General features: G+C 39.3%; 1 protein-coding gene across 1 annotated transcript in view; it reads left to right on the top strand.

The window, feature by feature from the left end:
- Positions 1-6,489: 6,489 nt before the first annotated feature.
- LOC126088500 (SLIT-ROBO Rho GTPase-activating protein 1-like) overlaps positions 6,490-13,068 on the top strand; it is a 703,657-nt gene continuing 697,078 nt past the window's right edge. Inside the window, exon 1 of the mRNA XM_049906639.1 lies at positions 6,490-6,703. Within this exon, the coding sequence (XP_049762596.1) occupies positions 6,616-6,703 (88 nt within the window). The 5' untranslated portion in view covers positions 6,490-6,615. The remainder of the gene's footprint in view (positions 6,704-13,068) is intronic.

The following is a 13,068-nucleotide window of genomic DNA, read 5'->3' on the forward strand; positions in this document are numbered from 1 at the left end:
AATTCCAGTCACCCATGACTATTAAATTTTCGTCTCCCTTCACTATCTGAATAATTCCTTTTATTTCATCATACATTTCTTCAATTTCTTCGTCATCTGCAGAGCTAGTTGACATATAAACTTGTACTACTGTGGTAGGCATGGGCTTCGTATCTATCTTGGCCACAATGGATTGTGGAGAATATTCCATTCCACATTTTTAAAGGCGGTCTGAAACGCTTGTGTGAAGTGACATCGAGTGGTGCAATATAGTTGTTAGATTTAGATATTAACACGTAAATCCAGTGTGTGCGTACATGTAAATGTTTTGTTGTGCCGAATGATAATAGTAATAACAATCATTGTTGTTGTTGTTGTTGTTGTGGTCTTCAGTCCCGAGACTGGTTTGATGCAGCTCTCCATGCTACTCTATCCTGTGCAAGCTTCTTCATCTCCCAGTACCTACTGCAACCTACATCTTTCTGAATCTGCTTAGTGTATTCATCTCTTGGTCTCCCCCTACGATTTTTACCCTCCACGCTGCCCTCCAATACTAAATTGGTGATCCCTTGATGCCTCAGAACATGTCCTACCAACCGATCCCTTCTTCTGGTCAAGTTGTGCCACAAACTTCTCTTCTCCCCAATCCTATTCAATACTTCCTCATTAGTTATGTGATCTACCCATCTAATCTTCAGCATTCTTCTGTAGCACCACATCTCGAAAGCTTCTATTCTCTTCTTGTCCAAACTATTTACCGTCCATGTTTCACTTCCATACATGGCTACACTCCATACAAATAATTTCAGAAACGACTTCCTGACACTTAAATCTAAGCTTGATGTTAACAAATTTCTCTTCTTCAGAAACGCTTTCCTTTCCATTGCCAATCTACATTTTATATCTTCTCTACTTCGACCATCATCAGTTATTTTGCTCCCCAAATAGCAAAACTCCTTTACTACTTTAAGTGTCTCATTTCCTAATCTAATACCCTCAACATCACCCGACTTAATTCGACTACATTCCATTATCTTCGTTTTGCTTTTGTTGATGTTCATCTTATATCCTCCCTTCAAGACACTATCCATTCCGTTCAACTGCTCTTCCAAGTCCTTTGCTGTCTCTGACAGAATTACAATGTCATCGGCGAACCTCAACGTTTTTATTTCTTCTCCATGGATTTTAATACCTACTCCGAATTTTTCTTTTGTTTCCTTTACTGCTTGCTCAATATACAGATTGAATAGCATCGGGGAGAGGCTACAACCCTGTCTTACTCCCTTCCCAACCACTGCTTCTCTTTCATGCCCATCGTCTCTTATAACTGCCATCTGGTTTCTATACTAATTGTAAATAGCCTTTCGTTCCCTGTATTTTACCCCTGCCACCTTTAGAATTTGAAAGAGAGTATTCCAGTCAACATTGTCAAAAGCTTTTTCTAAGTCTACAAATGCTAGAAATGTAGGTTTGCCTTTCCTTAATCTTTCTTCTAAGATAAGTCGTAAGGTCAGTATTGCCTCACGTGTTCCAGTATTTCTACGGAATCCAAACTGATCTTCCCCGAGGTCGGCTTCTACTAGTTTTTCCATTCGTCTGTAAAGAATTCGTGTTAGTATTTTGCAGCTGTGGCTTATTAAACTGATTGTTCGGTAATTTTCACATCTGTCCACACCTGCTTTCTTTGGGATTGGAATTATTATATTCTTCTTGAAGTCTTCAGGGTATTTCGCCTGTTTCATACATCTAGCTCACCAGATGGTAGAGTTTTGTCAGGACTGGCTCTCCCGAGGCTGTCAGTAGTTCTAATGGAATTTTGTCTACTCCCGGGGCTTTGTTTCGACTCAGGTCTTTCAGTGCTCTGTCAAACTCTTCACGCAGTATCGTATCTCCCATTTCATCTTCATCTACATCCTCTTCCATTTCCATAATATTGTCCTCAAGTGCATCGCCCTTGTATAGACCCTCTATATACTCCTTCCACCTTTCTGCTTTCCCTTCTTTGCTTAGAACTGGGTTTCCATCTGAGCTCTTTATGTACATACAAGTGGTTCTCTTATCTCCAAAGGTATCTTTAATTTTCCTGTAGGCAGTATCTATCTTACCCCTAGTGAGATAAGCCTCCACATCCTTACATTTGTCCTCTAGCCATGCCTGCTTAGCCATTTTGCACTTCCTGTCGATCTCATTTTTGAGACGTTTGTATTCCTTTTTGCCTGCTTCACTTACTGCATTTTTATATTTTCTCCTTTCATCAATTAAATTCAATATTTCTTCTGTTACCCAAGGATTTCTACTAGCCCTCTATCAATATCAATCAATCCTCTATCAATCATTAATAATAATAAATAATCGCTAGTAGTCCAAAGAGAGTATCCTATTTAAAGCGAGTATTGCTTTGTATGTTCCCACATTTCTCAGGAACCCAGACTGATCTTCCCCAAGTTCGGCTTCTATCAACCTTTCTTTTATTATACAAATAATTCATCTCAATATTTTACGGCTATGACATATTAAACTAATGGTTCGGCAGTATTCACTTGACAGCATCTGCCTTATTTGAAATTGGGATTATGACTTTTTCTTAAAGTCTGAGAGTGTTTCGCCTGTCTCAGATATCGTGCATACCAGCAGGAATTTTTTTGTCATGGATGGCTCTCCCAAGGATCTGAATAATTCTAAGGCAGTTTTGTTTACTTCAGGTCCTTGTTTTGACGTAGGTCTTTCAGTGTGTCTTTTTGCAATATCATATCTCCTGTCTGATCTATATTTACTTCTTCTTCCCTTTCCATAAAAGCGTTTTCAAGTTATTTATCCTCAGATTATCCTCCAACATATTCCTTCCACCTTTCACCTTTCCCTTCTTTGCTTAATATTGGCTTGTCATCTGCATTCTTGTTACTCATAAAGCTGCTTTTATTTTCTCCAGAGTCCGCTTAAGTCTCCTATTGGCACTGTCATTTCCCCATATTCTTTCATCCTTTTACGGCATTACGTATGTCCTCTATCAATTCCTGCTTAGATATTTTGAACATACTGCCGATATGATTTTTTAGATGTTTCTTTAATTTCTTTTTGTCTGCTTCATTTGCCACATTATTATATTTTATACTTTTGTTAATTAAATTCATTGTCTTCTGTGTTATCGAAGGATTTGTGCTTTGTCTTATCTTTTTGCCTGTTTGATCCTCTGCTGCTCACTGTGGTGGCGCCTGATGAATTGTAATTCTTGAGATGTGGAGGTCTGTAGGATAAAGCTTTTCATTGTCTCTTTCAGTTAGTTCATTGTTGGTTAACAGTCCCTCACAAACAGCAACACATCCAAAATATTTATTCTAACAATCGAAAATCCAGGAGGGAATGTAACAAGTTGTTACCTTATAACGGAGATACTGAATCGCAGATAGGCACAACAAAAAGACTGTCACAAATAAATAAAGCTTTCGGCCATTGAGGCCTTCATCACCAATAGACGCAGACACATAGAACATACAAAACACACACACACACACAAGACACCACACGCAAACGCAACTCTCACTCATGACCGAAGTCTGAGGCAATTGAAACCACACTGCGAGCAGCAGCCACAGTGCATTGTGTGTGTGTGTGTGTGTGTGTGTGTCTACGTCCATTGTTGACGAAGGCCTTAATAGCCGAAACCTTTATTTATTTGTGACAGTCTTTTTGTTGTGCCTCCTACTCCTCTTGCAACTCAGTATCTCCGCTATGTAGTGAGTAGCAACTTTCCTTTTCATAATACTGTAATAGATTTATTCTATTATATTTCTCTCCTGCAGATTATTATAATGAATCTGATTCACTTGCAGATACTTTTTCTGAATGAGAAGAGACCAGAATCTAGCTTCACAATTTTCTGTCAGTGTTCAAGTCAGATTTTGCCAAAAAATGAGAAAACAATCACACACCCTTATGCCAAGTTGATAACAATGCATTCCAGAGAAGTTAATTTTACTTATTATTCACAATGTTCCCACAAATTATTTATGATTGCAATAAATTTCATTGGCTCTGTGATAACTCTCTCAAATAAAAGTAATATTTCTGACTCCACTCTATCTACAGCAAAAAAGATAGTTTGAATGCAACTTAGCTTCTGAATACTAACTCCAAAAGATAACCTCACTCACTAGTTTTCGTAATGTTTACTAGTGCAATTCCATATGTTGTTGATTTCTGCTGCTGGTAGATATGAATCACAAAAGAAGAGTTATTCCTGAAGGGCAGTCTGTTCACCTCAAAGACTTGTGTTGACGAACTTTATGATTTGGAGTAAGTTGCAACTGAATACATCTACGAATGACGTATACAAAACCATGTGCATTTTACACATTTTTACCGCTCACTTAAGTGACACAGAAGTGTTCTTAATGAGGCTGTTCATAAGTTGTACAAAATTAATTTTTTTTCATGATAGAATAATATTGCAGTATATTTGACAGTTTTTCCCAGTAATTCTTCCTGTCACTGATCATCAGCTGTCCTCGTACAATGACTTGCACTACTGCTCGCTGCATTGGGAGAGCATCATTGGACCATTCTGTCAGGAACTCGTTGTCTCGACATGCAACCGACAAAAAAAAAACACAAGATTTCAATACAGCAACTCACAATACAATGTAATTATTAGCACCAAATCATTTCAACTTACATGTCATCACTCAGGTGGAAAAAATGGCTTCAGTGTTTCAATATATAAAACTGAAACACCGTTTATTGTATTCCTGTCCCATGGTTCAATCAGTTGTTGCCTAATTCTCCTTTTGAAACTCTCAATTTTTCGTTCTTTCAATTTATCCCGGTCCCATCTCCCTAATTTCCTACCTTCCTTCAATTTCTTCCCTTTTAATCTGCAATTCATTAAAAAATCGTGGTTAGACTCAACTGGCCCTGCAAATGGTTTGTAGTTCAGACTCCGGTTTCAAAATCTTACATAGCCTGTTTGAAATTTTCTGATATTTCCTTGTCTGTTTCATGATTCGTCTCTTTTACAGAACTCTGTCATTTCTTTTTTCACACCACACATACCGGTCCTTTTAATCTCTTCATCATTTGAGGATCTAGTGGGCATAGACCTATAGAGTATACTTTTACTACTGTAGTGTGACATGTCTTGACTTTGTATCCCTGTCCGCAACGATAATGCCATCACTATACTGTTCATAAAACCCTAACAGCTTTCCTCATTATTAGTCCTACTCCTGCATTACTCCTACTACTGTTGTACATGTTGTTTATTAATGACCTCGCAGATAATATTAATAGTAACCTCGGACTGTTCGCAGATGATGCAGTTATCTATAATAAAATACTGTCAGAAAATAGGTGTACAAATATTCAGTCAGATCTTGATAAGATTTCAAAGTGGTGGAAAGGTTGGCAGCTTCCTTTAAACGTTCAGAAATGTAAAATTGTGCTCTTCACAAAACGGAAAAACGTAGTATGTACTGATTACAGTACCAATGCACTGCAATTGGAATCGGTTAACTCGTACAAGTATTTGGTTGTATACTTTGTAGGAGTATGATGCGGAATGATCAATGAGTTCGCGCTTGGGTAAAGTACGTGACAGACTGCAGTTCATTGGTAGAATACTTCGGAAATGTAAGCAGGTTATAATATAGATTGCTTGCAAATCACTCATGCAACCCATCATGGAGTATTTCTCAAGTTTGTGGGACCTGTATCAAGACTGAAGGATATTGAATGTATAGAGAGAAGGGCAGCACGAATGGTCGCGTGTTTGCCTGACCCGTGGGAGAGAATCGCGGCGATTCTGAAGAAAGAGAACTTGGTATACTCTTGAAGACAGATGCAAACTATCCCGAGAAAGCCTATTTACAAAATTTCAAGAACCAGCTTCACAATATGAATCTCGGAAATTCTAAACCATCAACGTATCGCTCTCACAGGGATCATGAAGGCAATAGTAATCAGTGTACACTTAAGCGTTTATACAATCATTCTTCACGCGTCCTGTTAATTGTTACAATGGAAGTTCCCTCTGCCATGCACTTCAAAGTGGTTTACAGAGAGACGATGTAGATTTGATGTTGCGGACTATTATATTAGCAAGAGAAATAGCTTTTGCCAGTCTGGATAGTGGTCCGAAGATAGCTCTGTTTCATATTTTTATTACAAGACACTGCCTCGTAGGTGTTTATTATGAAATATTATGTCCGTTACAGAAAATAAAAACCGCTGTAAAATCATAGATTCCCGTTTACTCACACGTCTGCCGACATCCCACATCTTCATCGTTGCACCTGCCTAACATTGTACCATTTTGCTTTCACTGATACGTGTTCCTATTCCTTTAGGTTTTCGTATGTTGGCTAATGCTGCTATCTAGCGAGCCGATGCACGAGTTAAGGTTCCCATCTGGCGGCGACCGTCGCTATCAACAAGAATTTTGGCACCAGTGCGCAGGCGTGCGCGAAGCTGCTGCTGTTCCGTTGCTAAGCGCGCAGTACACAAAGCGCAAGCGTTAGGTGCTGTGCGGAGGGAGTGTGAACGACGGGAATGTGGAGACACCGGCACGCAGAAATATTATCCGTATCGTGAGACACGAAACGGTTCGGTAGTCGGCTCAATTAAAAGCGCAAATCACACACAATGGATGAACTTGATGACCGTGATGGAAGTGCTGTTAAGTCTCCGATCAGAAGACTGGGATCCACTCGCAAGTTGCTGGTCCTTAATAGTGAGTATAGTAAAAATAAAAATTCTGCTTGTAGTATAGTGTGTTTTGCCGTGCGCGATGCGAAGTCTGCTCTGTTTGTAACTATCTGAGAGGTGCAGAATGCCCGCATTTCTGAATTTGTGCTTGAAAACAGCAATAACCTTTTCAAAATGAGTAGATTTTTGCCGGTCGCTTGCGTGTACGGCAGAAAAACTGGTAGTTGTATATAACTTTCGGAGACGTCGTTGAACGAAAAAGAAGCTTACATTAAGCTCCAGGAAGCAATTGAAACAAATCTTAAAAGTGAGTTACTTTCAACGTAATGATAGCCTACATTCCTGAAGTTTGCAGTTTCAGCTCCAGTCATAAATAACGCACGTGTTACGGAAAATCATTGTTAATAGTTGATAATTGCTTACTGTTTGGGTATTACATATTGGACACATCCGTGACAAAAACTACGAAGTTTCATCCATTTGAGAGACACCACCTAAGATAAGCAAATGCATTTGAAAAATTGCTATCACATCATACTAAGCACTTCAAAAACAACCAAAAGACGTCTACTTTGGGAAAACGATGCATCGCAGGCATTGAGTTGTGCGTATTCCACTGTTTGCATTACGCACTTAAGACTACATCCAGGTCGCCCTAGCCCTTTGCTTGACTATTTTTACGTTAATGCTAACTGTAAAGATAAGGGTAAACAAAACACGTAAGACCCCAGATTGGGAGCTTTTAGAGAGTAAAAGACAAATAGATAAATCGTTTTTACTAAAAACACTTCCTTTTGGCGTTTATATCTGAGATTAGCACATGCTTAACCTTGCACGATAAAGTGTAAGACCAGGCTTGCAAGCATTTGTTTTCTCAATAAAATGTAGCGTGTTACGATCCGTAATTTGTGCATATGAATTTATTTACGCAGTGTTATGACACCCTCCAGTCTTTTTCGTTTTGTGTGTTGCGGCGTCACTCAAACTTAAGTCTTGCATACATATTTGGACATTTGAATGTGGGTCATACACAGTGAAGCTGCGACATGAAATCCAGCGTAAGAAAGGTATCCGAACGCAACAATTGATTGTGAAGCAATGAAGACGTACTTCACTGCTGGCACGAATGAAGCAGATAGTATTTTATTGTGTTCTTTTTGTCTCTGCATACCTATAACCACCTGGTTAAATAGTAGAGACACGAAGGCCAAAAGATTTTAAAATAATCTGTAAACGCTACGTATCACTGCAATCAGTATTTTTCTTGTGTATAACCACAGTGGTATTACTGCATTTACGTTTTGAATCTTTAATTTACGATGTTCTTTATGCTTTGTCCGTTTGTATCTTTGTCTGATCTTTGATTTCCAGTCGTTAGAATGTATTTTGATGAGAAACAGTTACGAATCCACAAAGTTTTGATTATTTACATGGAATTGGTTCGCAGGATGTAACGTGCTATTAATTCGACATGTTTCGTATTCTAATCAAAGAATTTTTGCTACGTATTTACACTTGACTTGCAAATCAGATCACCTGCGGTAAGTGACATCACAAGATGCTTTATAGATTGCGTCTGAGCCGTTGTCGACATAGAAGTATTTTCTAAAACTGTAATACCGAACTGTTAAAACTGATTAGAGAGAACATCGTATAAAGTGTTGAACGAAGCAGCCATCACACAATTTTCAAAGCGGTGATTGTAGTAGCGTGTCTAGTAGTAATGTCGTTGTTGGTGGCCAGTAGCCAGTGAAAGTAAGCTGATACCGTGCAGATAGGAAATAGAAGAAAGGATCGATTTTTTGTGTCGTGTATAGAGTATAAGATTATGATTTTCAATCAGGGAACCAGTCAATAATATTCATGTAGATGACATCAAAAGATCGACACACAGTCTGTAGTAAGATTTATTGAGGCTTGGAAAGCAATATGACACGCAATATGAAGGCATATTACTTTACCAGTTTGCTGAAGTTGTTCGAAAATAGGTATGCCCGAAACTTTTTGTGTAGGGAATCGGTTTCACTGCGAAGTGTATAATGGTTTTAAATGCTTAAGGAATACGGGATTCAAGTTTGGTTGTAAAAAAGTGTGCGATAGACAACAGAAACACGATGTCAACAATTCCAGTACTCTTGTGTACGACAGAATCTAGCGACCTACGAACATTGATTATGAACCACTTTGGCTAAAACATTTTTTAAACCAAGACTCTGACATGTGTACGAACTCAATGTAAGTGTTGCAGTGTGATGCAACATTTGTTAGGGTTCGGTTATAACAAGAAAATTTCACAGCTGGCTTCAGCTATTAGCATGGTTTGAAACTAGGCGGGATAATGGTGATAATAGATGACTACGCGTGAATTGACAGCCCAACAGCGTCATTACGTACCCGAGTTGCAAAGCCCAGTTAATCGTAATATGACCTACCCCTTTCGTACACAGGCGCAAGAGTTGATGATGGCTGAAGAGTGGCATAATCATGTCTTTCGATTTGGAAATTACTGACAATTCTAGCGTAGACGTCCCACAAATTATTATTGAACAACAAATATGAGGTTTTATATTTCGTGCGCCAGGGGAGGTGAATAGTATTTTGAGGTGTATACAACGAACCTTTGGACCATGTCGATGGTGGGGACGTTCGCGTGCCTCAGCGATACAGATAGCCGTACCATAGATGGAACCACAATGGAGATGTATCTGTTGAGAAGCCAGACAAATGTGTGGTTCCTGAAATCGGGCAGCAGCCTTTCCAGTAGTTGCAGGGGCAACAGTCTTGATGACTGACTGATCGTGTCTTGCAACGTTAACCAAAACGGCCTTGCTGTGCTGGAACTGCGAACGGCTGAAAGCAAGGGGAAACTACAGTCGTAATTTTCCTGAGGGCATGCAGCTCTGTGGTATGGTTAAATGATGATGGCATCCTCTTGAGGATGTCGTTATCGGGAGAAACAAAACTGGCGTTCTACGAATCGGAGCGTGGAATGTCAGATCCCTTAATCGGGCAGGTAGGTTACAGAATTTAAGAAGGGAAATGGGCAGTTTAAAGTTAGTTATAATAGGAATTGGTGAAGTTCGGTGGCAGGAGAAACTGGACTTCTTGTCAGGTGAATACAGGGTTATAAATACAAAATCAGATGGGCGTAATGCAGAAGTAGGTTTAATAATCAGTAAAAAAAAAAAAATAGGAACGCTGATAAGGTACTGTGAACAGCATAGTGAATACATTATTATAGCCAAGACTAACACGAAGCCCACACTCACCACAGCAGTACAAGTTTTGTCAACTATCTCCGCAGATGAGGAGGAGATTGAGGAACTGTGTGATGAGATAAAAGAAATTATTCAGGTAGTTAAGCGAGCCGAAAATTTAATTGTCATGGGGGACTGGAATTCGACAATAGGGAAAGCAGTAGATGAATATGGACAGGGGGAAAGGAATGAAAGATGAAGCCGCCTGGTAGAATTGTAGACAGAGCATAATTTAACCATAGCTAACACTAGGTTTAAGAATCATGAGAGAAGGTTGTTTACGTGGGAGAGACCTGGAGACTGGAAAGTTTCAGATTGATTGTAGGGTCATTCCATGTCAATTCAACCATTTTGAGAAAATGTTCCTGCTGATAGTCTCAGATTTGGCTGAAATTTAGCACACCAGTGCTACCAGGTATGGAACACTCATGTACAAAATTTTAAGTTCCCTTGCCAATTAGTTCCAGAATTATGGCTTGTGAAAGAAGGTGGCGTGACCCGGAAATTGCAACTCGCATCTGGCAATCTATCTTCAGACGCAACTTCAGGTCTTAATAATTTTGGAACTATTCCGCACAGTTCAGTGAAATTTTTACAACCCAGTAACATCCATTTAGAGAACACACTCTATGAATAAAAACACCAGCAACATATTTCTGAGGGAAAATAAAAAAATCCAAAATGTTATTTTAAAAATGTAATATGTTAGAAGGTACATATTGCAGGTTCCCTCTATGCCAAATATAATTCACTCAAAAAGGGTATAAATTTTTTGTGGTAAGCTTAATGTGGCCTAAACACACACAGAACTCATCATGCCCATATCAGTCACAAAACACTTCAGTGGTAAGAGCAAGAAACACTTGAGGTGGTGTAAAAGCAGTAGATGATTCCTTCTGTAGTTGCGGCTCTTGAGGGAGAATCGGCTGTCATTGTTCCGCAGACATCGAGACACCTCACTGGTAAGTGTTTCCAGCAGGGTTCATGCCGCCATAAAGGCAAAGGTGGGCACATCGCGTATTACTGACCACTAATAGCTGTCCAAATACGTCTGATCAATAGCGTATTAACATTTGTATCTCGAGTAGGCCTATAACAAAAGTAATTGATCCCCATGCATTATGTGAATCTAGTAGTCACAGAAGTGCAGGAATTTGGCTGGTTATATGTATGCACATTTTATCGGGCCAAAAAAAGGCCTGTGCTATGTACCACTACATCGAAAATATTCGTTATTGTTATTACTCTCATCACATAACGCATGTTATTTACCGTCGGATATGCCTCGACGAGCTTTAGCAATTCAGAAATGCATTTCTTATTCATTGTTAATAATTTCGGAAATCGATGGATGAGCATAATTTCTGTGCACACTTCTCTCTTTCATCTTTTTCCTCCGTAGCTCGTGGTCTAGTGGCTAGCGTTGCTACCTCTGGATCATGGGGTCCCGAGTTCGATTCCCGACCGGGTCGTGGATTTTCTCCGCCCGGGGACTGGGTTTTTGTGTTGTACTCATCACCTCACCATCATTCGGGAAGTGGCGAGATTGGAACTGGGAAGATTGGGAACTTGTACGGTCGCTGATGAACTCGATGTTGAGCGCCCCACAAACCAAATTCATCACCACCACCCTCATCACCACAACCACCACCACCGTGATCTAGCTTTGTCACTTCAAAAACACCAAGGTAAATCCTAGCTTTTGCGTCTTTGTTATCCCAAGTTGTATCTCGAGCAAAACAGTCCCAACGAATAATGTCATAAACAAGAAGCGGTCAGATAAAGAAAAAAAGCTGTGACCGCTGTGTGCTGTATGCACAGTTTGGAGGCTGCCAGGAAATTGGTTTGTTGGTCGGTCTCGGTCGGCCGATAAATCGGACTGCGTGTAGGGACCGTAAGTCTTCTCTTCTTGAAAAACAAAAACCTTCGCTAGTGGAAATTAGAGGAAAGTAATGTATGTTTTAACGTCGACTGTCAGAAGTCACAGCCCGTGCATGTCATTCTAAATAGTAGCTTTTCTCTACAACAAATAGGTGTTTCTTTTTGCATCACAGTTATTAATAACAGGCTGTTTTTCGTTTTATTAGTTATCACAAAGGTATTAGCCATCACGAAGATTTTCGTAACGTGTAATGCTTCGTTTCTCCCAGAAGTACACTGGTTGAAACTTCCTGAGAGATTAACCCGTAACTAGTATGGTGAAGTTTTTGTGCACTGTTATATGGTGGGGCATCAGGACCATATTCTTTCCTCCTTATTCAAAATTATGGAAACGAAAATAGACAAACTTTTATAGTCAATTTAATCTTAATATTTGTTAATATTTTAAGGCGAACAAACTTAAAATGTGAATTACAATGTTTTGCATACATTTTCTTGTTAAATAAATATTTGAAAGCACCAAAAATTCAGTGTGCAAAGAAGTGGTGTCTGTACCATCACAGAATTGTTGACATTCGAAAATTATTAACTGATTACAACAATAGGAACCCTAGCAATAAAATGATGTAAACTGTAAATTGCTTGAATTATAAAGTAAACAAAACCTCATAAATTTTATACACGGTCCTTACAAACACTTTTTGCACACTCATTGAATATTCAGCTACAACTGATATAGCAAACTTTTGGTTCAAATGGCTCTGAGCACTATGGGACTTAACATCTGAGGTCATCAGTCCCCTAAACTGCCATATTTTGACTTAAATCTTTTAGTCGTCTGTCAAATACTTCTCGTAGTATCACCTCCCGAACCCCGCCCCTTCCCCCGCCTTTCACATTCGTCACTTTCCATATCAATGTCGTCAGATTGCTTTTCGTTATATAGCCCTTCTACATATTCCTTTCAATCCTCACTTAGCAATGGTTTGTCATCTGAGTTTATGTTAATACAGCTACTTCTCAATTCTCCTACGGTTTCTTTATTTTTCATAGACGCTGGACTTATATTTCCTATTGTCAGTCATGCCTCTTGCGCTTTGCGCTTCTTGTCTAGACATAATTGTCCACGCAAGAATCGTTACGGTATGTGTCTTTATTCATTCGGAAGTGGTCTAGCAATTTCAGTCTCGACAATACTGGATTACAAGAATGCTGCACCATTGATCAATCGCTTCGCTTTTTTCCCCACGAG

The sequence above is a fragment of the Schistocerca cancellata genome, chromosome 6 (assembly GCF_023864275.1).
Source record: "Schistocerca cancellata isolate TAMUIC-IGC-003103 chromosome 6, iqSchCanc2.1, whole genome shotgun sequence".
Taxonomy (NCBI): domain Eukaryota; kingdom Metazoa; phylum Arthropoda; class Insecta; order Orthoptera; family Acrididae; genus Schistocerca; species Schistocerca cancellata.